The sequence below is a fragment of the Magnolia sinica genome, chromosome 18 (genome assembly GCF_029962835.1).
Source record: "Magnolia sinica isolate HGM2019 chromosome 18, MsV1, whole genome shotgun sequence".
In the NCBI taxonomy this organism is placed as follows: domain Eukaryota; kingdom Viridiplantae; phylum Streptophyta; class Magnoliopsida; order Magnoliales; family Magnoliaceae; genus Magnolia; species Magnolia sinica.
Window position 1 is genome coordinate 2,857,668 of NC_080590.1, and position 26,872 is coordinate 2,884,539.

General features: G+C 40.1%; 2 protein-coding genes and 1 non-coding gene across 4 annotated transcripts; 2 read left to right on the plus strand and 1 right to left on the minus strand.

The window, feature by feature from the left end:
- Positions 1-4,704: 4,704 nt before the first annotated feature.
- Positions 4,705-7,289, plus strand: LOC131233435 (uncharacterized). Of its 2 annotated transcripts, XM_058230141.1 has the most exons (6): positions 4,705-4,936; positions 5,133-5,208; positions 6,407-6,469; positions 6,560-6,653; positions 7,025-7,084; positions 7,187-7,289. In XM_058230141.1, exons 1-6 carry the CDS (start codon positions 4,922-4,924, stop codon positions 7,218-7,220), a joined length of 342 nt encoding a protein of 113 aa, XP_058086124.1. In that variant the 5' UTR covers positions 4,705-4,921; the 3' UTR covers positions 7,221-7,289. The 2 variants fall into 2 exon arrangements, with proteins under 2 accessions (XP_058086124.1, XP_058086125.1); XM_058230142.1 differs by lacking the exon at positions 6,407-6,469.
- Positions 7,290-16,071: 8,782 nt separating this feature from the next.
- LOC131233427 (pentatricopeptide repeat-containing protein At1g08070, chloroplastic-like) lies at positions 16,072-18,365 on the minus strand. The gene has a single exon (XM_058230124.1). It carries the CDS (start codon positions 18,237-18,239, stop codon positions 16,116-16,118), a length of 2,124 nt encoding a protein of 707 aa, XP_058086107.1. The 5' UTR covers positions 18,240-18,365; the 3' UTR covers positions 16,072-16,115.
- A 1,848-nt stretch (positions 18,366-20,213) lies between these two features.
- On the plus strand, positions 20,214-20,295 carry TRNAS-GCU (transfer RNA serine (anticodon GCU)). Its single transcript has one exon. It is a non-coding gene; the product is annotated as a tRNA-Ser (tRNA).
- Positions 20,296-26,872: the final 6,577 nt, after the last annotated feature.

Sequence of the window (26,872 nt, forward strand, 5' to 3'; positions counted from 1 at the left end):
AAAAATTCAGAATTTGTTTTTATTTTTTTAATATTTTATAATAAAATTAATATTTTGTTAAAAGTTTTCAAAGAAAAATTAAGCATAAAAAATATACATTTTGAAAACAATGTTATTTTTAAATGGAAATTAAAATTTATCTGTGAAAAAAATATATAACTTGATCAGAGCGAGTAACTAGTCAAATTGAGGCTATTGATCAGTAAAATAGATTAAATAGACCAAACATATAAAATAGGCTAAATATTCTGGTCAAATTTGTGACCCAACTTATTGACCTCGCGATAACCTAAGAATTAATGTTAGTAAGTTGTGGGGCCCATCATGATGTGTGTCGAACATCAACACCGTGCATTTGATGTGTCCCTTTTAGGTTACGAGATATCTCAAAAATCATCCGTATACGAAACTCAGGTGGGCCATATCATCTAAAACTATGTGAAGACATCCTAAAAAATCTAAAAACACTTGGTGGGGCCCACATGAGTTTTGGATGCGGCTGAAACTTGGTCTGACCCCTCATCCAAGTGGAATACACATAATTAGTGGGTTGGATATATGAATCAAATTTAGGTAAGCCCAATATATGATTATAAATGTTTTAAGGAATCCCCTCTCTATTCCATTTAGGTGAGTTACTAATTACCCTTAGCATACTGAGTAAACTCTGTGAGGTCCACCGTTATTTATTTATTTTATCCACTCCTTTCATCCATGTTAACAGATAATTTGAGGTCTAAAGAACCAAAAGGAAGCATATCTAAAGCTCAAGCGGACCACACCACAGGAATTAGTGTGATTGAACCTCTACCATTGAAAAATTCTTGGAGGCCATAGAAGTACTTTTAGTTCAAGTTGATGTTTGTATTTTCTCTTCATTCATATCTTTTTAATATTATGAACAGGTTGGATGGCAAATAAACATTATTGTAGGCTCAAGGTAGGTATAACAATGGAAATCATTATTCCCCATTGTTTTATATGGCATGGTCCACTTGAGTTTTGGATTTATCGAAAATTTGGGATCAACCCACACCGTTCATCAATTTTTCAAGATCATTTTAGAGAATTATCTAAAAAATGAATCATATCCAAAGATTAAATGGACCACACCATAAACAAGGAGAACGGATTAGCTGCTACTCCTAACACCAACTAATGGCTGGCGGTTGGTGCTCTGTGGGTCCCATCATGTTGTATGTGTTTTATCCATGCCGTCCATCTATTTTAAAAGATCATCTTACAACATGAGACAAAAAAAAATGAGGTATATCCTAATATGAAATGGACCACAATACAGGAAACAGTGTTGAATGAGCGTCAACCATTAAAAACATTTTGGGGGCCATAAAAGTTTTGAATCGAGATGATTTTTATTTTCCCCCTTCATCTACGCCTATATGACCTAATAAACAGATTGGATGTCAAATAAATAGTACAGTGGGCCTTAGGAGGATTTTAATGATGAATATCCAATCACTATTGTTTTCATGTGGTGTGGTCCACCTGAGATTCATATACCTCTCATTTTTGGAATAAATCCCTAAAATGATCTTTAAAAATGGATGAACATAATGGATAAAATACATACATCATGGTGGGGCCCACAGGGGGGAGTAGTGAGACTAGCTACAAAAGTGATGTCAGCAAGTTCCGTGGGTCCCACCATGATGTATGTTTTGTATCCACACCTTCCATCCATTTGGAGAGATCATTTTAGTGCAATATTTAAAGAATGAGTTAAATCCAAAGCTCCAGTGGACCCCAACACAAAAAAACTGTGGGACAGTGATGCCCACTGTTAAAAACTTCTAAAGGCCACAAAAGTTTTAGATGAAGCTAATATTTGTGTTTTCCCTTATTTCATGTCTTCTTTTTTTTTCTTCTTTTTTTTAAAAACATTTGAACAGGTTGGATTTTAAATAAACATTATGATGGGCCTTAATATAGTTTCAACGGTGGGAATCACTCTCCCTGCTGTTTTCTGTGGTGGGGTCCACTACAGATTTTTATCTGCCTAATTCTTTGGCTCATGACTTAAAATGATATCTCAAAATGGATGGACGGTGTGGATATAACACAGATTTATATGGAGCTCATTTGTTGGTGGACGTAGCCAAAGGTCTGGCTTTTAATGGCGGACATTCAATCTTAATTGTTTTCCCGTGGTGTGGTCCACTTGAGATTTATATCGATCTCATTTTTTGGGATTAACCCTAAAATGATATGGAGAAGTGGATGGACGGCATGGATTAAAATATATAAATCATGGTGGGGGCCGTAGAGCACTATCAGATGGAAAGCCCAAGTGACGTTACATATCTACTGAGACAATATGTGAGTTTTGTGTTTGATGTAAAACAGTGGTGACTCATTCATATTAATAGTGGTAATGCTATAGAATTATCCAGACCATCTAAATAATGGGTCTAGTTGTTAATGGTTAATATTTATACTTTTTTTGTATATAAAATTATATTAATCATTCATTAAACGGTCCCTTAAATGTATGGGTATTAATGTAATTGATGTGTTAAATTATGGAAAACTCACAGTTTGCGGATTTGAAACAAATATCTCATTTCAGAAGAGGGTTTTCCAAATCCCCTCTGCTTGGTTTTTCATTTTCTTCTTCCGCCGGTGGGTGAGCTCCGAATCTTTGAAGGATTTCAGGCATGCCGTGGGTGAGCTTCTCTCAAAATCCCTGTTTTTATTCCAAAATCCATTCCATCTGTCATTGCTCTCTCTTTTCTTCTCATTGGGCCATGGTTCCGGTCGGCATTGATATGGGCCCATTGTTTTTGAAATGGACTGGTTAAATGCTACATTACATAATGGGCATGGCCAATGCGGCTATACTGTAACTGATTTTCAAAACCAAATAGGTATGGATCTTCAAAACACAAGGATCAATGAAATTAGCCGAACAAGCAGTTATTTAGGTTGTCCATGTTAAATCTATATTCTGCATTCTTATTGTCTTTCATTGAGCTATTTGTTTGCAGGCAATCATTTACAATGCATTTGCTCCATCTTATGATATCATGGGCTGTTGTTTGTGATGTGTGCTACTTGGAACTTCAAAATCTAAAACCTGGCAAGACGCCAATAGAATTTGCAGAAAGGTAATTTTTACTGCCTTGCAATTCCTATGAGATGATCCTGGGCATTTGTCACTCTTTGTTCTAATCTCTAAAAGAAAGTCTATGTTGGTTCTTTCTTGCAATTGGAATAACCTTTTGTCTGATAAAATGGCTCTTGTTGCAGTCAGGGACATAATATCTATTCGAGCTGGTCTTAAAAAGGTCCCTTGGGATGGATATCTGAAATACTCTTGTCCTGGTCCAAAACACACCGAACAAAAGTATGTTAGATGTATCTTTTTCTCTTAAAAACCTATAGAGGATCTGGCATGGACAGTCATGGCCTACCTGATTTTAGTTGAATATAGAGGTTTGGGGTGTATAGCCCTGCCCATGGTGGAACACTGCAAGATCTGACCCGTCTCTCAGGTAGGCCCATGGCATGGATTCCCAGGGCCCAATAATGAGGCCAGTGAATTCATCAGGTGGGCCAGTGTACAAAACAAATGGACTTCTGAAACAAGTTCTTTCAGCTATCTATTCATTTCATACCCTGTTACTGGATGAGTGGACCGGTCTGATTTTTAGGAGATGGTGGTTATGCAGTGGGGCACACCAGATGGTCAGCTTGGTTGTTCACCATGTGTAGTCTTTACATGTGTCCCCAGCTTGTAGATGGCTCTCCTATACATGCCTGTGGCCTTGGAAAATCTAATAGATATAAAGCTTATCATACAACTTATGAAGAAAAGGAAGGTCTTGACTCTTGAGTTTAGCATACCAGCAACATGACAATCTAATACAAAAACATTGGCAATATCATAGCACTATTGTTTCACATTTTCAGGCAACAAATCTTTGCAGAGATGGTGCTGCGATGTCTCGAGGAAAAATGAAGAAAAATCAGGCTCGTGTATGGAATTTTCCTTTTTCCATTTAATGTCCCCATGGGGCTCGTTATGTTCTATTTTTGGTTTGAATAATTTTAGTCATTTCTTTCAGTTAGTGCTCATTGTCAAAAGAATGGTTCAAGTTAAAATGGTGAAGGTCTAAATTCTATGACTGAAGTTTATTTGATTGGAGTTAATGCAATCTCTATTCAAAATGGAGTCAACAATTATAAGCTCTAAATTTCTGCACATGTACATCACTTGAGCGGTGGACGAGCTCTTCCCCTTCCCATTAGTACTCTACATATTATTACATTGAATTGATTTTTTTAATTGTCGGTATTAAGCTAATCAACAACATTAGTCCATGTAATTATGAAGATATACTCACATGTGCAACACATGCATTTTACTAGTTTATTTATATAAAGTAATAGCTCCATAAACTACCAAACAGAATCTGCACCAAATATCCAGTTGCAACCAGCCAACCACATCTTCCAAAATTGTTTATCCATTTCAAAATAAGCAGTTTGGAGCATTTTATGATTGGTGGAACTGGATTTTCTTTCATGAATGTATATATACACATCATTTTCCTACTTTATGTAATTGGTTTGAGTTGTTGTCTATGCTGTGAAGTTTGTGAAATCTATTGCATTTATAATTTTATTTGGTCTTTTTGAATGGTTTTTTTTCCTCTTAATGCCTTGTGGTTGCAGGGCTTGTAATCTAGAGGCACTGAAAGGATTCCCTTTCTTTTTTCTCGTATTTTCCAGTTAGAAGTAACTTGTTCAAATTGGGTGTTCTCCAATTCCCATCTCTTCATTGGAAATTCTTCTTCTGAATCTTCTATGCATGAATAGCAGGTTTCAAGTTTTGGGGTGTCTGTTTGTATTTAAAGTTTAGACTTTTCATTCTCCATTGAAAGGAGGAGAGATTTTAGAGATGACCTTCAGGAAGGTATATCCTCTATTGTTTGTTAGATTCTAATTTCAGAGGGCTTTTGTTTTTCTTAGATTCTAATTCCTGAGAATCCAATTTTCTGGAACATTTCTTGGTTGGTGGAAGAAGAATCTCGTCTGCTTCTTTTATTTTCATTTTGAAACAGTGGGTTTTTTTTTTAATTAATTATTTTTTTTATACATGATGCTTGCAGTCTTTTCTTCCAAGAATATTTTCATCCAAAGAGAAGACCATAAGCCAAACCGACGAAGATTCATTCGATTCTTCCGGTAAGTAATAAGCATCTCTTTACCTTTTAAATCCAACCAAATCTCTTAAATCCTTTTACCAATTTTTTTTTTTTAAATTTTTTACTGCATGCTTTATTTTGTATTTCGCAGAAATTACCAAGCTCTCTTGCAGATTACAAAACTGCCTTTTCCCTTCAATTCAAGAATGCGCTAAATTTTCCAAATGCCCCTCTGCTAGATCCATAATTCATGTTGGTTTTCTAAGGAAATCAGTACCCAACATTTGAAATTTTTTCGGGCAAGTTTACCTAATGATTTATTAATTCGAGAATTTAAAAATTGCATTGATTTTTAGTGGTGGATAAGGTATTTCAATGGAAGATAGAGACATCTGAATTTCTCTGTCAAAACAGATGGCACAAGAACTACTCACTCAACTCATACGGAATATCTTTATGAGAAATCTATGTCAATGCTGCCAAGATGGTCCCAATATCAATTTATTGCAGCCCATTTCTTTTAGCTGAGACTTCATATTCAAGGAAACGAACAGAGAAAAAGACAACACTAAAAAAATAACTACCCATTGTAAATGAAAACAACAAAGGAGAATATTGTAGATAGCTTTTTGAACTTAGGTAATTCAATATCCTTTTAAGCTTTAACTTGGGATGTAAGAATGGCATTTTATGTGAGGAATTAATGTCCTTTTAAGCTTTAACTTGGGATGTAAGAATGGCATTTTATGTGAGGAATTATGGAATGTTGAGCCTCAGGAAATGTGGATTTTACTGAGGATTTCAATTCCTTGTGTGTGGGCCTGTTGTCTGGTGATCTAGGCCATTGAGATGTTGAGCCTGCAGTGGATGGACCATGCTCCCAAAAATCTTCCACCTTTTAAGATAGTAAAAATCAGTTGATTGCCTAGAGATGAACAGTTGAGAAAAAAATATAGGACCAGTTTCAATGGAAAAGAGAGCCAAAGATTGGGTGGATAGGGTCTTCCAATCTTGAAGACTTTTTGGGAGATGGGGGATGAAAGAGCAGCCCATCATATCAACAGTTTGGATCGCTCAACTGTGGGTTCCACACACATGGTATCTAAAGCCTGAGCAACTTCTGGATTTGATAACCCCACCCAAGAAACTTGGGGTGATTTTGGATGAAGTTTGTGTCTTTATCCTCATCCAAGCTTTCCCTCTTATATCTAGTATTTCTTTCTTGCAAGAAATAACAGTGGAATTTGAGAGAACCTTGACTTCTTCAGCTACCCCACCATCCTTCAGAAAAAGCTTATCTGGTATGCATTGATTTCATTGATTTTTCTTCCTATTTGTCTTTATCCCATCCAAAATTTTCCTCTTATTCTTTTATCTTCTATTGATTTTAGTTGCAGAATCAGAGTCTACTTCAAGGCTTGGGAGTCTAAATTTCAGTAACTTACAGTCTCAGATGTCGGACATCTCAGACAGACGAGACTTCAGGTTTTCCAATCTTGATTTTCTCTGTTGTGCTCTGTTCCTAATTCTTGTTTGGGAATTGATATGTACACCCACCATGATTGATTTGCTAGAATTGTATTTGTGTAGGCCTTGGCATGCTTTCAGGAAGTCACCAACAGATATTGCCGAGAAAAGAAATCTGTATGTCTTGATTTGCCCAACATCTTTCCATATACATTGTTTTATAAAGCAGAATTGTATTAGAAATTGCAGTCTTAATTGAGTATGGAGTCCTGATGTCACTTATAATCATTATTTGGTTCAGACCAGAAATTAAATAGGAATTCGAGTTGTTAATGGAAATGTGCATCTAGATAGTGCTTGCCTGTAACATTGGACTTGCTCTTGTACAGACATTGTGCCGAATGTTTATCATCAATGCTGGCCCTGGTTTTAGGTTGCTGTGGAGGACAGTGTAGTCTTTTATCGATAGAAAAACCACTTCAAAGATTCATGTACTCTCAATGAGGCTGTTCTTCTATTTGTATTTAAGCAATTAATGTTCCGTCTTCTAGAAATACTGTGACAATGTCTAGCAGTTGTTTTTGACATGCTTCTCTAATTTGGAAGGGCAGGGTTCTCAGAGTTTGATGAATATGTTCCCATGGTAGACAAAGCTATGGATTCAAGCTAGAAGAAAGAAGCGTCCCATCAAAAGCTCCTATCTCCTAGAAGTATGCAAGTATATATTAAATTTCATTAGGGAGTTGCAGGCTTTTGCAAGTCAATGGTTATATGTTGTTATATGAGGTATCATATTTAGTGGATTCCAAATATGATTCCATTTATGTGCATATATTTTTCACATGAGGTATCATATAATGCTTTGGGAGTCTATTTTCAGTATGACTGGACCTTTTAGTTTGATGAATAGGATTTATTTTGTGAATAAAATTCTTATTAAACAATCGCATGAATTATTTTTGAATGACTATCAGGTGTAAGATTCCAAAAACAAATTTGATGATATTTTTATTTAATTGATTTTTTTTAATTTACAGATATTTTAGCGACGGACCAAATCCGTCGCAAATTTCTAAACGAGTTGAAAATCAACGACGGATGTGGGTCCGTCGTTCTCCTCATATTAGCGACGGACCTTATCCGTCGTAAATATTTTTAATTACGACGTAAATATTTTTAATTACGACGCTTTCTTTTTTCATTTTTTGTGACATTTTTATTTTTTACGACGGATCTTATCCGTCGCTACGATGCGACGGACCTTATCCGTCGCATATTAGACGACGGATTTTATCCGTCGAAAAAGAAAAACGACCCAGTAAACAGCGACGGACCAAGCGACGGACGAAATCCGTCGTATATTTGGTTTTACGACGGCTTTGGTCCGTCGTAAAGTCGCAATTTTGGCGTAGTGTGGTGGCTTTCACAATGGACCTCGTTTGTGTATGATAGAAAGCTAGATGATCAGTAACATAATGTACTAGGGCAATGTAGTGGAATACGGTTGATCACAAGTTCCCGGGGTATATATATCATTTTGTACTGTCCGTCTTCGTGACATTACTGTAAATGGAAAGTAGTTCAAAATAAAGATCTTATCAGTGGCGTCCTACAAAGTAGATACAGTACAGAGGTCAGAGATTCTGCAAGAGTAAGTGAGGACAGACGACGACGGATTTGGTTGTGTGATAGGTGTGATTTTCAAAACATGAGAGAGGGATGGACAGCCCTAATCGAGGCATCTGTCTGCCACTTGTGCTGTGGATAACTGAGTATTGTGGAATCAAGAAATATAAAATCTAACAACCAAACGGACGGAATCCTCTGCAACACCATGTAAAACACCCGAGTTTTATGGGCCCCACTAGTTTTACGTGTAAAAAACCAGTCAGGTTCTCTATCGATTCTACATCCTGTGACTAAAAATCAGTCAGATCTCCAACTAAAGTGGCCCACACACCAGGAGAACAATGGTCATAGAATGCTAACCACATGTTTGTGGGGGGTAACCGCAGCGCATCTTTTGAATTATATTTCACCACGATGAAGTGAATATAAAAAAAAAATATATATGAAATATAAAAAATACAAAAATCAGCCTGGTCTGAAATTAACGTTCATCAGGCTTATCTTTTGTATCTGTAGTTAACACAAGCATCATTTCCACTTGATGGACGGAGCAGATTAATATATAGAACATGGTGGGCACCATAAAGCTTGTGTGTTGTATGCAGCTGTATGAAACGTGTTTTAGCAGGTTGGCTGACTCGTCCTGGTCAACTCGGGACTGGCTCCAGTCTACCTGTTTTTCGAGTTGCACGTAGCCAAAACTGGTGTAGACGTACTGGGTTGAAAGCCTAACACAACTTGGGCAAATTTTCCCAAGTTTTCATTTGACACCGTGACGCATGTGTTAAGAATCGAAATACAGAAATTAATAATACACAACAGTTCTGGAAATGACATAATCTTATTGAGCATTCTAGGCTTATAATAGCCTTTACAAGTTTAACAGAATGAGAGAAAATAGCTCACATTTATAACTAATCAACGTGATAAGTGCAACTAGAAACACTAAGCAAGTACCCTAAAGACTAGGACTTATTCAAACTGAATGCAATAACTTATCTGAATTCCTAATTGAATCCCTAAATTTCTCTTCAGCGCGCCGTTTAAAAAATCGGTCGAATCATGGCATTACTTTAGTGTCACCTTCAACCATATAATGTATGTTCATCAATCCGACTCTTGGATAATCAAATAATCCTAATTCTTTGTTCATATTTCATTTACATTGATTACCAAAATTTTGACGGTTTAATTTGACTAATTTTAAGCCATGTCTGCGTTGTTCAAATAATTAGTTAGATTTGCTACATGTGTGAGATACATGACACATGTATCATTGTTGTAGCTAGCTAGATTTATCTGTTTTGGGTTGCTCATAATTTTTAGAATTCTAATTTTCTTCCCATGTCAGGACGGTTGAAGAAATTTTTTGTTTGTTTCTCATCAAAATTTCTTTGCAACGTGAAATCATGATTTGACTCATTCCACGGAGTCAAATCAAAGCATAAACAATAGGCAATCCGTATCCCTTTAAAATTCTACACGTGGCATATATTAATACCAGTTAAGCTAATTAGATTGTGGAACCCTCCAACCGTAAATTTCATCTCTAAAATGATATTGTTTGAGCAACCTTATCTTTTGATTTGCGGATGCATGTTAAATTAGGATCATTGAATGTTTGTGTTTTCAACCGTCCAGTAAATGTCCACGATTTGAGTTAGTTGTATTTTATTAGTAGTTATTTATTTATTATTTTATAATTATAAAATTATTTATTTGGAAAAACCGATACTCCCACAGGTTACCATGTTAACCCACACGGTTCTTTTTACTGTCTACGTTTTCTCCAACGAGGCCAAAGTGGTAAGAAATAACGTCTGGTCCTTGTTAATGCCCCGTGGTAGACTCACAAGAATTTCAACACTCTGGCTGAGTAAAATCCCACAGTGGTGTAAGTGCTTTTGTTGAAAAATAAAATTAAATTAAGCCTATGAAAGTTTCAAAACTTGATTCAAATCAACTGTGCAGGTGGTTTCCAAGTTTTTGTCAGTTTAATTAGACTTAAAATAGTGCGAAGACAGCTATTTCTGGTGCCTGCCAACCAGGTGTAGTCGGTGGCCAAAATGCATCCATTAAGGTGCGGCTCCTACCATCGGACCGACATGTATATATATATATTCTATATTTATGTTGTAGATTCGTTTTGCCAAATCACATTTTAGAACATCAGCAAAAAAATGAAGCATATTCGAAAATTTGGTGAACCATATTATAGGAAATTGTAAATATTGGGAACTAAAGTCTTTTTCCGTGCCATAAAATGTTTTTGAGCAATCTAATATTTGTTTTTTCTATTAATAGAAGTTTATGTCTTATGAATAGGTTAGATGACAAATAAACATTACTGTAGCACATAGGAAGTTTTTTCAGGAGTAGCGTTGAGCCACCATTTTTTTTTATAGCACGGTGAACTCAGGTTTGTATATGCTACATCTTTGGTACCATGTACTTAAGGGCCTGTTTGGCCGGGCAGATTGGATGGGATTAGAAGATAGATCATGGGATTGGCAGGCGTGACAAACAGACACGGGATCCATCTTGGGATATAGCAATCCCATGGATGTTAAGATAATCCACTGACATCACCATCGTTACCTTTATCCAATCTACCCTACTCTCTTCAAAATTGCCTGGGACTTGTTTGGTTCTAAGGATTGAAAGGAATTCGAAGGTTTAATCCCAGGATTAGGGGGGTTGCCAAACAGACCCGATATAACAATCCCATATATCTTGCACTAATTCACCGACGCAGCTATCATTAATTTGAAATCCGTACAATCCACTCTAATACCATCCAATCCCATCCAATCTGCCCGGCCAAACAGGCCCTAAATGATGTAGAAATGGACGGCGTGTATATACAATCAAAATATCTTAGGACAGGAGGGAGCCATAGCTAATCTGCTACACGTTTTTCTTACATAAACAGATAAGGACATTGGATATCCGCCTCGGCATCCACTGCTTTATCTTCTTTTTTTCACGCCACGGATGTCAGCTTTGATTGGGTAGATTTTGCCGAAGAATTTATATGATCCTCTGACGAGGACATGTAATCCATCCTCGGCTTTCACTTTTTAAGGAGTCCGGATCCTCTGTTATCAGCTCAGGAGAGAAATCCTGATACCCTAATTCTCATTGGTCCACGTCACCACTCACTAAAAAAATAAAAAAATTAAAAAACAGCTTCGGACGCCATAGGGTAACAGGAATTCTCTGTTGACCTGATGACAGTGGATCCCGACTCCTTTTTAAGACGGAGCGTGCCACACAACACGTGGTCTGTTTACATCGCCAATATCTACGGGGCGCACACTGATGTATATGTTATGTACACCGCCCATTCATTTCGAGAGATCATTTTAAGATGTGATAAAAAACCGAGAGACCTATAAAGCTCAAGAGCCTCACCATGTAAATCAGTAGGGACAATGATTATCACAGTTGAAACTTTCCTAGAATCCACCGTGACCTTTATTTGCCATCGATTCTGCTCATAAGGTCACACAGACTTGCATCAGATTGTATTAAACAAATATCAGATTAATTCAAAACTTCCGTAACTCTAATAAGCTTCCAACGGTAGAGGTTCAATCTTCACTGATTTATGTAGTCTAGCCTGCTTTAGCTTTCTATCCGACTGTTTTTGGATTCGAGCGCTGAAACAATCTCTTGCAATGAACGGTAGGTTGGGATATAATAAATCCATCACGTAGGGGCACTTAACTTGGTGACGTAAACACATCACCGATGTGGGTGCTGTGTGGCACGCCACGGAGCTCGGCGCGGATTAGGCATGAACCTGAGTGGAGACGGACGGGACGCGGATTGCGTATTACCCCCGCCCGTCCCTAGCTCCGAACGGGCAGTTCTGTGGGCGGGCCCACCGTGATGTATCTGTACATCTAAGCCGTTAATCCGTTTCCTCAGATTATTTTCAGGCATGAGCACAAAAATGAGGCAGATCCAACCTCAAGTCGACCACACCAAATAACAAGCTTAGTTGCATTAAAATCCACAAGCATTAAATGTAAGAGTCATCTGTGGTGTGGTCCACTTGAGCATTGGATCTGTCTCATTTTTTTGCTCATGCCTTAAAATAATCTAAGAAAAGGGATAGACGGCTTGGATGTAAAGATACATCACGGTGGGCCTGCCCAAAGAACTGCCCGTTCGGAGCTAGGGACGGGCGGGGGTAGTACGCAATCCGCGTCCAGACGGACGGTCCTGACAGAGACTCCATGAGTCACACCGCATTATATGTGTCATATCCAAAGACGTGCTTCCATTTTGAAAAATCATTTTTGGGCGTTGGCCACAAAGAAAGAAGATATAACCTTCCTACAGCCCACGGGAATGTTATAGGCTCGTCGGGATCACATCACGGGAAGCAGTGGTTTCATTGATCCCCACCGTTAAAACCTTTCCCGAGCCCACCGGAATGTTTATTTTCCATCGAACCTGTTCATAAGATCACATTAGGCATAGATGAATGAAAATATAAATATCAACTTGATCCAAAACTTCCGTAGCCCTTAAGAGGTTTAAAGCAATAGACATTCAATCATTATGGTTTACTTTGGTGTGGTCGACTTGAGAATCCGATTTGTCTCAATTTTTAAGATAATCAACTAAAATGATTTTTCAAATTGGATGGATGGCTTAGATAAAACACATACATGACAGTGGGACCAATAGATCCCTTAACAGGGCCGTTCGTTCTCTGGCCAGGTACTGGGTAAGGTAGTACCCAATCCCTCCCCACGCAACTTTTTGACGCGGCCCACTGATTTGAATAGTACAGGCCTACATGATAGGACGCAGCGTGGATGGACATTACCCCAGCATTTAGGGCTGCGCAAGGCTCCTTTGCGTGGGCTGACTTCCACAGGCTAATTGCTAACTGGTACCAAGATGCATCAGATCCACTCTGTCCATTAGGTGGTCTGTCATATTTTCATTATTGATCTTAAAGAGTAAGTCAAATACAACGGTTATGTGGTCCACACCACAAAGTACATTTTAGACGGCATGTACACACGAAACACACAAACAACTGGATGATTTTAAAGGTGGGACTTCCCATCTCTACTGTTTCCCGTGGTTTAGCACAGCTGAGTGTTGGATCAGACTGATTTTTGGACTCAATTACGCTGGGTGGAGCGCTTGATGTACGTGGTGGATTTCACCCACATGAAGCTGTTTATTCCACTTGAACGAATGTAGCGCCCAGCATCTTTAAGAGAATCGCGCAGCCATCCTATCTAACGGTTAGGATCGTACGATGGAGAATATTTTTTTAGGATCGAGTACGATGAGGATTGCAAACATCTATCCTCCCGACGATGATCATATACTACCTTGTGAGGTATGATACATCACATCCGACGTGTTGGGGAATCCATCAGTTGTAGTTGGAACTTTCTTATTTAAAGGATCCAAACCGTTCATTTGACAGGACTCAACTTAGATATAGGATGTATAAAAATCCTCTCTGAATAAATATTTTGTCCACTTGATTTATATCATGATCGTCCATGTTCAAAGTAAAGGAGAGAAATTATGGAAGGTTTCAAATATTAAAATCGAAAGAATTTATTTGTTGCACATCCACGTACTTATCATATAAACGGTTCGGATCACTGAAAGATTATCCAAATTCAAAGGAATGAGTTGCGATGTATTGTTTTGTAATGCCTCCGATCGCACGAATTCAAGAGGGTAGCAGATTGCTGGTGGGCGTGGGGGATTTTGGTTTGTCCACGTTTGAAACTTGTTCCATCTAGGACGTACTCACTGGGACATCTCAACCGCGTGATGTACCCCAATCAAATCCGGCCGCATGAGGTCACCTGGGATATCATGGTGATTCGGTGACTAGGAAATCCGCTTCCACGAAAGAAGATACAAAAACAAGGATAAGGAGCGGCTCAGTAACATAAACTTACCATACTGCATTTTTTTTCCCGCCAATTTGTCACATTTGCAGTATATCTGAGCCGTGCAAAAGGTTAGAACCAGTATGATTATTAGTTGATGTAAAAATCAGGCCTACCCAGGTGGGACACCTCAAAATCAGATCTCCTGAGACCCCCATGATGTATGTATGCTATATCCATGCCGTCCATCCGTTTTTCCAGATCATTTTAAGTGATGAGCGCAAAAATCAAACAGATCAACATCTCAGGTAGACCATTCCAAATAATTGAATATAGATATACAACGACTTCTGGCAGTTGCTGAGAGGGCTGCCAGTGGGAACCAGGGCAGGGCTAGCCTGTCAGGTTTCGGGCTTGGGTTGAAATATAAGGCCCAAGAGTCAAGTCAGATCATAAAAGTTAGGTCCATTTTTATAGTTCTAGGCTAGGACTTTTACCTAAAAACCTATCAGTCCAGCCCATTTGAGGATTCAAAGGCAGATTTATCGATTTCAGCAATGAACGGTGCACCCAATGAACAACCCAGATCTCACACAAAAGCAGGCCTGACTCAGGCCTCTGTGATACTTTGCTAGCTGGGGTCAGTCGGCCTTGGCCCAGCAGTTGATAGCACTATTCATGCACTTACAAGGTGGGTTTGGATAGCAGGGATGTACACAGCTAACTGGGCGGTTGGATCGGACCCGGTTTAAACCGTAGGGCTGGCAAAAGACTGGTACTGAACCAACCTGTCCGAAATATTAGTCCCACCTTGAAGAATGTGTACTGCAAACATAATTCCAACCAATCATCATGTAGACCACTCCATGCATGGTCCACGTGATGTTGATTGGCCCGATTTTTGTCATGGTAGGGCCAACTTGTTGGATAGGTGGACGGCGTGCAGATTATTAGTTGTACTACCACCACATAGCATCTAGTTACGTGTGAGAGGAGTTTGGACCAAAACTGCCCAAAAAAAAAAACAAGCTTTAGGCAATTTTCGCAAATCACCATATCAGGAGTGGGATATAGATTTGGATTGCGTGCTGAGTAAACTCTTTGGGTTCCACCTTGATTTATGTATTTTATCCACTCCTGTCCATTCATTTTAACGGATAATTTTAGGCCTTGAGCCCAAAAATGAAGCATATCCAAAGCTCAAGTGGACCAAACTATAGGAAAATGGTGTGAATTGAACATCTACCGTTGAGAAATTCTTGAGGGCCACACAAGTTTTGGATCAAGCTTATATTTGTGTTTCCCTTCATTCACTCACGTCTGTCTGATCTTATGAACAAGTTGGATGACAAATAAACATCACCATGGGCCTTTGCAAGGTTTCAACAGTGAAAATCATTATTCCCACTTTTTTGTATGGTGTGGTCTACTTGAGCTTGGATATGCTTCAATTTTGGGCTTGACCCTTACACTGAAGTGAAAAACCAGATAGGCAGCGTCGATAAACCGCATACATTCACGATGGGCCCAATAGAGTTTACTCAGTACGATCAAAGCCTAGGGAGCAACTCAGTACGCAATCCTATTTCCCTTGATATCTGTTTATGGGAGACATTTTGAGTGATCCAGACTGTCGATTTTGTGGGCCATATGGTGGATTTGATAAAGGTGAAATTTTAAAAGTGATTGGACCATCTAGCTATGAGTTTTGCTGGTTGAACGTAGACTGTTGCGCGGTTTTGAGCTAACCCTCCTTTTCAAGTCCATAGATCAGATTATTAGAATAGTCCAATGCCATCCCTTTTGGCCTTTTGGGTATGATCTATCACCGTGGTGGCCTACCAGATCAATGGTCTAGATTGCTACACTAGTGCTACATGTCCAATGGCTTGGATGGCACCAGCTGCCCTCTTTTCACAAATCACTTGCCATGCTATGTCCAGTCAGGACTCATAAGAAGCTTGTACCATCACCAAAAATCTCCACATGAACATGATCCTCCTCTAAAATGATGGAAGCGATTGCGGTCCCTTACAACTATTTCTCTGCCGAAAATCTTCGAGATGAACTTCGTTACAGAGTGGCAATCGCTACACATACGAAGATTCTTCACAATCCGCAATGGTGTCCCAGGGCTAGTGCTGATTAATCCAAAGGCAATTGCCAACCTCTCGCTATGCTGACACAATGCAAGTTCCTTCTCCTCGGCGGCCACATCCTGAAATACATCCATTGTATGCGCTACATAACCCTCATTTTTCAAACGGCTAGCAATCTCATCCAACATCTGGTATATCTCTCTCGTTCTAGAGTGTGACTTGTCTCCCATGCGGAATTCATGAACCACACCGTCCAGTTCTATCATACTGCACCCAGGAGTCTTCTTCACCTTTTGCATCTTCATCACCTTCCTCACATTTACTGCATCCCGCCAACGGTTGGCTGATGCGTATATGTTTGACATTAGTACATATGCCCCATCACGCTCTGGCTCTAATTCCAAGAGTCGTTTCGCAATGCTTTCACCCAGCTGAACTCTTCCATGGATCCTGCACGCCCCTAACAAAGCTCCCCAAACAAAGGCATCTGGCTCAATCGGCATGGTCCTAATAAACTCATACGCCTCTTCTACTAGACCTATTCGACCCAGTAGATCAACCATACATCCGTAGTGCTCAATCTGTGGCCTAAGATTGTACAATCTGGACATGTCCTGAAAATGCTGACGGCCCTCATCCACTAACCCCACATGGCTACACGCTGACAGGACACCAACGAATGTTACCCCGTCTGGTTTTATCCCAACCTTGGACATCTCACAGAAGAGATCCAATGCCCTCTCTCCTTTCCCATGCATAGCGAACCCCACTATCATAGCCGTGTACGAGTAGACATCTCTGCATTTCATGCCATTAAATACTCCCAAGGCTTGATCAATGCTCCCACACTTCGCATACATATCTACCAATGCATTTCCTATGAAGCCATCTGCCTTGATGCGATTCCTATCAATATAGATGTGGACCCACTTACCCAATTCGAGCGCCCCTATATGAGAACAGGAGTTGAGAACGCCGACTAAAGTAACATCATCTGGTTTGACACCTCTCCCTTGCATCTGTCGGAACACAGACAACGCCTCCTTGAACTCTCCCTGCTGGACTAGTCCCAAGATCATAGAATTCCAAGAAACCACATTTCTTTCAGGCATATCTCCAAACACCTTATACGCAAAATCGACATCCCCACACTTCAGATACATGTCCACCAACGCATTCCCTACAAACACATCCGAATTCACGTTATTATCATCAATATACCTGTGAATTCTCCTACCCAAATCTAAATCTCCCAGTTTAGCACAAGCAGAAAGCACTATCACCATAGTCACTTCATCCGCTCTGAAATCCGCGTCAACCATCTCAAGGAACACCCGGATTGCTTCCCCTGAGAAACCCAACTTGGCATACCCAGAAATCAATGTAGTCCAAGAAACTAAATCCCGACCAGGAATCCTATCGAACAGCTTCTGCGCAGCGGTGATTTCTCCACAAACAGCATACATCCTCATCAAAGTATTCTTCACATACACATCCGATTCAAGCCCGGCCTTAATCGCATGGACATGGATCTCCTCCCCTTCTCTCAACGCCTGAGACTGCGCACAGGCCTTGAAAAGAAAAGGGAGGGTGAAGTTGTCAGGAAACAGCCCCTTGTCGAACATTTCTCGATAAAACAATATGGAATCTTCCGGGTTTCTCTTGCAATGCGAGACGCCTCGGATGATCGCATTGTAGAGGTACAGATTCGGGTTTTCGATGTGGGTGAAGACGGAGCGGGCATAGTCGAGGTTTCCGGAGGGGGAGAGAGCGCAGAAAGAGAGGATTTTGCTGAGGACGAGTTGGGTTTGGAGGAGTCTGGTCTTGACGACGGAGGCGTGAATTTGCTTGAGCTCATCCATGGATTTGCAGGATTCTAGCCTGTGGAGAACGAAAGGCAGATGTTGGGGATTTACGGTGGAAACTGGAGAAATCGTGGTAGAAGAAAACGCCATGGCTCGTTCTATTGGGGGATTCAAGATGCGGAGGAGCATACGAGAGCGAACGAAAATCCGCGTTATCCGTTGGGAGTCTACGAATTTAAACTTTCTACCGGCTTCCCGCCACACGTGGTTCGAATGGTTTACTCTAGGTCCAGGCAACAGGAGCCTCGCGGTTTGGACTGGGTTTGGGCTGAGACTGGACTCTGTCGTGGCCCACACAACAGGAAACGATGGGGACAATGGCCGATCACCGTTGAAACTATCCTATCCTAGGCACCCCATGATATTTATTTGCCATCCAACCTGGTTAAAAGGTCAACCAGACCTGGAAGATTGAAAAACACAAACATAATGGCCCGAAGAAGCTTTCAATGGTAAACGTTCAATCCCCACTGTTGCTTTGGATCTGCCTCATGCTCGAAAATAAACTCGCAAAAATGGATGGACCACCTGTATAAAACAAATACATCGCTGTGGGCTCCATAGGGTCAGGTAACCACACCACATGATTTGTGTCCCTTTCTACTAGAGATCCCACATCCCATATTTGATTGCTGCATGTGAGGCTGTTTAGTAGGACACATCAAGAGCAATTGAGACTCATGTATCTAGCTAGTATTTGAATGGGAGTTGTCTTTAACTACAGACGTGGCCTAATTAAAAAAAGGACACATGAGTGGGTTATTTACAGGGTTATCTTTTTCAATTTTCACGCGCATATATCTTCCTTTTCATTTTTCATGGGCATATATCATCTTTTTAGTCAATCAAATAAGGAATTACAGGAGATTATCTAACTCTTACATCAAAGATATTTTGTCCCATGTACCAAATGAATGTGGTAAGCCGCACAGAAATTGGGTTTTTTTAAGTGCCGCACAAAACATGCTGCGATTTGTAGAGGATTCCACTTCTGAGAGCCATGTTGATTATATACCTCATACCTACCGGGATCTGGCCCATATAAGTAACCCTATTCCCTAGGAAGTAGGGACTAGGATTTAATACAAACTATTGATGTGAAGATCTCCACCATGCAGTGGCATCCTTGATGTTTGCAAAAACACATGGGTAGGAACAAGCATGTTTTTAGGCATACTTCGGCCCACATGCTGAATGGTTGGGAGACTAGATCCATGCTGAGGGTTTTATTTTATGATGGTCCACCGTGTTGTGTGTTTCAAACCATATGGGCCACTTTAGCATGTGGGCCCAATGGCCGACGGCACACATGCTGGATACTGAGTCCTGACAGAGGCAAAATGAACTCTGGAAATAAAATCCAATGGGCCGCGTTGGGATCATGTCTGTTGGATGTTAACCATTGGAAAATCAGGCCCATAGATTCATAGGCAGGCCCCACAGTTTTGAAAGTAAATGAATAAATAAGAAGAAGAAGAAGGAGACAACCAATGGCAGGACTCAAACCTTCAGATGTCTCCCTCCCAACCAATGAATACATCGGCCTCACTGTCTAGACAGGTGACAATGACAATGGCAAAAAAATTTCTTACGAGCCCTTGCGAAAAAACAAAAAAAAACCCTATGCAATGCCCATTGTGATATGTGTGAGACATCTACTTCGTTCATCATTTACACTAGCTAAATCAAGATAGTGAGCCACACCACAGGGAACGGTGGGGATGTGCTCGCCATAGAAACCTTCTTGATGTTTTACATGCCATCGAACTAGTTCATTAGATAAGTACCATAGGAAATCAAATATCAGCCTTATCCAAAACTTTTGGTGGGCTAAAGAAGGTTTCAGTGGTGGGCCTCCCTTTCCCAGCATTGCCAGCTGAGTATATACTTACATGGTAGGCCCTCGGAGCTTTTTTCTTGCACGGGCTCCCTACAACAGCTATAGGAAATCAGGGTTCATCACCTTGGAAGTCTCTCATTTTGATGGCTGAGATATCCTACACATGTAACAAGTCAGTGCCACAGCTTATTTGGGAAAGGCTGAGAATTGAATTACCTTGATTATATACACATACTAGAATTTAGAGAAACATAAACATCTCAGTCGCTTTGGCCGAGTGGTTAAGGCGTGTGCCTGCTAAGTACATGGGGTTTCCCCGCGAGAGTTCGAATCTCTCAGGCGACGATTTTTTTATTTTTATTTTTTTACGGTTTAGCCAGTTAGGCTGTTGGATGTCTTTAATAAGGAGTGATTTCTTATTTATGATAATCTAAACTGCAAATCATAGTTTTCATAATTTAGTTTGACCATTTGTATGCCCGTGTTCAATTTTATTTTATTTTTTAGAACTTTTTACCGCCTGTGTATCATCCATCACAGTTCGCTATAGTATCAAGCTATTCTTTTTTCTTTATTTCTTTTTTTCCTTCTCTTCTTTCTCCTTAAACTTAATATTTTAATTAATCAGTCTCTTACCATAATTAATCTATTTTTCTTTACTATGTAATCTTAATTAAGCACTTTAATTAATCAATCTCTTACTATAGTTAATATTTACCAATCTATTAAAAATCTCATAGTAATTAGAGATCTTTACCACAAAATTCCTTAGGAATTGTATCTTATCACATGAGCGAGATTAGAAATTCCATGAAAATGCATTGGAGGAAATCACTAAATGTCCTCTTCTTTTTTTTCTTAAAAGGTAGTGAAGTGGAGATTAGTGGTGCTCACTGTTGTCTGATGTCCTGAATTTTTCTGTAACAGAGTATGTTGATACTATTGACAAACCATTCGTTCCCATCAAGTAAATGTTGATGCCATCGATAAATGTTCGATCTCATCAAGAAAATTTGAACAAAAAAAAAAAGAAACTTAGTTGATTGCTGGACTGTTTTAGATATTGCTATTCGATGACATCTGTGGTGCTTGCGCCCACTTGGCTACTCTAGAAATGGGGAATCAAGTTCATGTCTGTGCTGTGAAAATGGGGCTTGAGGTTGACCTTTCAGTCACGAATGATTTGATTGACATGTATGCAAAATGCAGGAGCCTCAAGAATGCTCAGAAAATGTTTAAACTGATGAGTAATCCAGATGTTATCTCATGGAACAGTTTGATTATGGCGTATGCTCATTTTGGGTATGGGAATGAAGCTCTAGAACTCTTTAGTGATATGCGATATTTAGGCATTATGTCTAATCATGTGACCTTTGTTGGGGTTCTTTCCACTTGTAGCCGTGTGGGTTTGTTAGATGAAGGCTTCTGTTACTGCAAAACCATGGAGGCTGAACATGGCATGGTACCGACGAGGGAGCATTGTTCGTGCATGGTTGATTTGCTTGCCCGTGCTGGTCGCTTAAGAGAAGCTGAAAGATTTATTAATTAAATGCCATGTGATCCTGATATTGTAATGTGGAAGACTCCTTTCTGCTTGTAGGACACATGGAGATCTGGAGCTTGGAAAGCGAGCAGCGGAAAATATCTTGCAGTTGGACCCTTCCAATTCAGCAGCTCATGTCTTGCTCTGTAATATCTATCCTTTGACAGGAAATTGGGATGATGCTGAGAGGCTGAGGAAACTGATGAAAAGCAGGGGTGTGAGGAAGCATCCTGGTCAGAGCTGGATCGAGATCAGGGACAAGGTCCATGTATTTTTAGTCAAAGATAGATCACATCAGGAAACGAATGAGATATATGGAATGTTAGGGGAACTGCGCTGGCAGATGAGGGAAGCTGGTTACATTCCCACCCAAAAAATATGCTTTGAACGACTCCTAGCATGACTGAAGCTGGTGTTCCCCGTCTCTCATTCTAAGATATCTGTCAGACCTAAATTGTAGATTCTAGTCTCCATTCAACTGAACTCATGTTCGTTGTTCAGAATGATGCGGTGATGTTCCTTTTCACTTCACCAAGTCATTACTTGCATCTTTTATCTATTTACACTGTTTTATTGCATGTAGCTTCTCTTTGTTCATACATAGTTCTTTTCTACAGGGTTTCATTCAAGTATGGTTGGAGGTCCTTCAACAATGAAACAGGACGGAAGTATTTGATTGATGGCCTAAGGTGAGACTCTTAACAAGAATTCCTACAAGCATTCCAATCTTTGAACTTGTAGGGGCTGTTGGCAGCTTGGATTTTTGGGCATTTCGAATTGGAATTCAAATCCAGGCCAAAATATTGTGTTTGGCACCCAGGAATTTGGGGGTTGAAATCCTAAATATGTCCACTTTTCATTTCCTATTTAAAAGTTGGCTTGCAAAATCCGAGCATTTTGAAATCTTCTCTAACATTCATATTTTTCAATTTGGTTAATTAAAGAGAGCACATGCCTTCTCCACACCTCCAAATCCAAGTTGCAAAGCACAAGTTCTAAGTTCCGTAGATTGAAATTTTAGGTTGCCAAACGCAACTGACAGAATATGAAAATCTCAGGGATTCCAAATCTAAGCTGCCAAATGGCCCCTATAGATTTTTCTAAATCTTTAATCACAATGTTTATGAATTTGTATTGGAAGAAGTTATCATTTTCTTCGTCCAAACAACTTTGATTTAGATTGTTATTTCATCTGCAGACTGCAGCAGCCCATAATATTGTTGGACGTAGGCCGGTGGGGCCCACTGGTGAACAATCACTAGTGGATGGGTCCCACATATTTAGGAATCTTCCGGCCTTTCTTCTTTTCTGTTATATTTCAAATTCAAAATTAAATTTGATTTATGATAGGAGATAGGGATAAGACCGGATGATATGGTCTCATCCAAACTCCCTTCCTTTCTCATAAAAAGGCATGCACTCTCTCTCGCATAATGAAATATACAAAATACTAAGAGTATACGGAGAGAGAAACATTGTGCACGAGAGTCTGTCCATCTTAGCTTCTCCTTGGGATGATCTGATCCATAGATCGCAATCCGGGACTACTATATACCGTAGGATCAGAAGTGTGAATAGTTCCATCTGCTCCAGTAGTAGATAGGCGGGCCGTTAGAGTACCGTTCTTCTGCTTTGTAAAGGTTTCAAACATCGTGTAGACCGTCAGATCTTGAGGGCTCACCTTCCGCGCTTCCCAACAAATATGTGCTGTGTTCTGTATGGGAGTTGGATGAAATTCTATTTTTCTTCAAGTATGTCTACGGCCCTATCAAAACATCAAGGTGATCCTCATTATCATTTCTCATACTAGTTCTCACATAGGGCCTGTTTGGATTGATGGAAATAAAAAAGTGACTGAGGTAAGGAAATTGATTTCTTCATACGAGACGGTTTCAATTGTTTGAAAAAGACAAGAGTACGGTGGAAATCAATTTCCTTTTCATCAGATTTCCTTTAAGATTTGTTTTCACGGTTTTCCTCAGATATGGACATTTTCCTTCCTTCAGCCACTTTTTTTGAAAGGTTTTTCCATATAACCGCCTGCCTTTATGGCTATCAACCTATAATGGCCCACCTTAAAATATTTAAATTAACAGGCTTATCCTTTGCACAGCTCATTTCCTGAGAGCGCTGATCGTTTGTGTTGTAGGAGGGAGCGGATTGCATGTGGCTGTGTGGGGTCCATAGAGATGTCGGTGACAAATCCACTCCGTCCATCTGTTTTTAAAGACCTCAATAGGGCAGTATTCTAAAAATAAGGAATATCCAAAACTCATGTGGGCAACACCTACAAAACAGTGGGAACAGCAATGTACACCGTTGAAATCTTCCTGGAGCTGACCATTATGTTTATATGCCATCCAAACCGTTCATAGAACTATTACCACTCAGATAAACTTCGGAACAAATATCATACTGATACAATACTTCTTTCACGGCCAAGCGTCCAATCCCACTGTTTTTGTGCACCTACCTTAAAATGATATGAGAGAAGAGATGGACAGTGTTGATAAACAGATACATCATGGTGGGCCCGCCCACAGGACTGCCCATTCGTGGCTAGAGACAGGCGGGGGTAGGACACAATCCGCATCCAGATCACACTGCATTAATTTGTCCGGATCACATAGAGGATGAGCCTAAAAATGAGACACATCCAAAGTTCAAATGGATCACACCACATGAAGCAGTGCGGACTGAACAACTACCATTGAAACCTTTCTAGGGTCCATCGTAACGATTATTTACCATCTAACCTTTTCATAAGGATAGACGGACCTGGATGAAAGGAAAATATAAATATCAGCTTGATCATAGCCTTCTATGTCCCTAAAAAGTTTTCAACAATAACATCCAATTTCCACTGTTTCCTGTAGTGTGGCCCACTTGAGACCAGGATCCACCTCATATTTGGTCTCATACTCAAAAATTATATGGAAAAATGGATGGACGGTGTGGATTTGACACACACACATCATGTTAGGGCCCATGAAAATTCTACATGCTTACACTTCCTGTTCTCCTCTCTTCCCCGAATGTGCTGCACAGCCATCAACGGAACATCTTAACGTGTGAAATTTACGTGCCAGACCATGATGTATTTCTTAGGTTGTCAAACCGTCCTTTCCTTTTTATCAAATCATTTTAGGATATGAGCCCAAAAACAAGGTTGATCCGTATATCAAGTGGACCACACCACACCAAACAATAGAAATTGGACTCCTATTGTTGAAAACTTCCTGGGGCCACGGAAGGCTCTGATCAAGCTGATATTTGTACCTTAATCCGGGTCGGTGTGACATTATGAATAGGTTAGATGGCAAATAAACCTCACGATTAGCCCTACGAAGATTTCAACAGTAGTTTGTTCAATCCCCACTGCCCAATTGAGCTTTGAAATTGTCTCATTCACTTCTTTTAATTTATAGGTTTAAGATAGTTGCACTGCTAATAAATCCTAGTGCATACCTATGAACTAGACTGTTATGTCACTACGGTGCTGATAAATTGCCATAGTAACCTTCTTTCGATCGTTCATTTCAGGTGTTTTTAATGAGATCATGGGGATGCTTGCTTGACTTATTCCTCATTCGTGTAAATCGACGCATGCCCATATATAAATTCCGAGGCACAGAGGGAATGGATTCCTAGGAGATTAGGAAACAGTAAATGATTTCGGTGCAAGAATCCAAAGATAAACATGAAATGGAAAGGAACCACTAGTGTGTGGGAGTTAAGACCTTGTTAGCAGATCGTGTGGCAGTCCAGCTCCATCCGGAGGTAACCTATTCTTATTGCTTAGACATGACAATCGGGCTAATAGAATAATTAAATCCGGCTTTGTTAGGGAAGGTTCTGCATTTTCTCATTATGTGTAAGCCAATGGCATTGGAGAGGTGAAGAAAAGCCAGGCATCAGAAAAAGAAACACCAACAAGTGGTAAAGGCTGCCCTAACCTCTTACAAATTAAAGACCTCTCTAGTAGAGTTTGTAAACTCGGACCCCAGAAGGCAATTCTGGATGTCTTTCATCTGTGGCTTCTGGGTCCGAATTACTAGGCTCCAACACTATGAGTGAATCCTTTGGAAGATGAAGGCTTTCAATCATGAATTATTTTGTTTAAGTACTGTTATGTGTGAGAATGAACTGACCAGGAGTGATCATAACGAGGAATAAACATAAAAGTATTTTCAAGGAAAATAGTTGGTTCCAATATCCGACCATGACTCTGCGAACCGACTACTTAACGAAGGGCTCAGCTCTAGTCGATCTCTTGCCTATCTTTACCAACGAACTACCGTGAGGAACGACCCGTCCTACCTCGAAAGAAGGTTTGACCACGATTGACAGTTCGACTCTGGAAGATCGATCTCGACCCTCCGATCTGCAGGACGGCCTCGGCCCTGTGACCCTGAGATCCACATCGGCCACCTACCTCGATCTTCTTGAATCCCGATCACGTAGAGATCTTATCGAAGAAATTCGAGATTTCTCCAAATCTCTACCAAGGATCTTAGAAGACAGCTGTGATATGCTCGTAGGGAGATTCCCTCTACAATATGTACCCATCAAATAGAGAGATAACCATATACGTCACTGTCACCCAACCACTATAAATAAGAACCTGGCTTACGGTGAAAAGTATGCACAAATATGTACCAGGAACCCTATGTTCTACTTAACCTAGTCTACTGTAGCCTTTGGCATCCGAGGGTCCCCAGTGGTGGTTGGGTCTCCTTTCTTGTTTTTTTTGTAGGTCTACAGGCAGTCCAAGGAGGCTTCCCGGATTTCAGCATCAACAAGTACCATGAGTTAGTTTTCTAGGCTGGACACCCAGAACTAAACTGTGTAAAGTGAAATGGTTTCTTTTACATACAGGCAAGGTTCCCGTGGGGCTGCAACTTGGGTTTGGGTCAACCTGATCCACACTGACCCAACCTGAGTTTCGATAGAGTAGTCAAGGTCCCTTGGTTTCGGTTCTGGTTAGAAAATTCACCTGAATGGAGTTGGGTTGGTTTTGGATTGAACAATAATAATCACATGTTTTTGAGTTGGGTCACGTCTGTTGGATCAATGGCCATGATGGTCTCATGATCCTGACCATTCATGGTGGAGACCCAGGTAATCCCCACAATGGTTTGCAAATCCAGAGCTTTAAATTTGTTTTAACATAATATTAATATGACAAATGGGGCCCACCGTGATGAATGCATGACAACCACCGACCACCAAGAGTGCCATCCTATGGAGTCCAAAATCAGGCCGATTGGAAGCTCAGGTGGGCAATGATGCATGGAATAGCTGGGAGGGGATGCAGGTGGACCCATTAAAACCTTCCAGTTAGTGTTTGGGGCCCACTATGGTGTTATATGCCATCCA

Excerpts from the sequence above, each read along its gene's own strand:
- LOC131233435 (XM_058230141.1), top strand. Across the intron at positions 5,209-6,406 it reads AGATTCATTCGATTCTTCCG|TGGAATTTGAGAGAACCTTG; the intron begins GTAAGTAATAAG and ends AAGAAATAACAG. Across the intron at positions 6,470-6,559 it reads CTTCAGAAAAAGCTTATCTG|TTGCAGAATCAGAGTCTACT; the intron begins GTATGCATTGAT and ends TATTGATTTTAG.
- LOC131233427 (XM_058230124.1), bottom strand. The coding sequence starts at position 18,239 with ATGCTCCTCCGCATCTTGAATCCCCCAATAGAACGAGCCATGGCGTTT.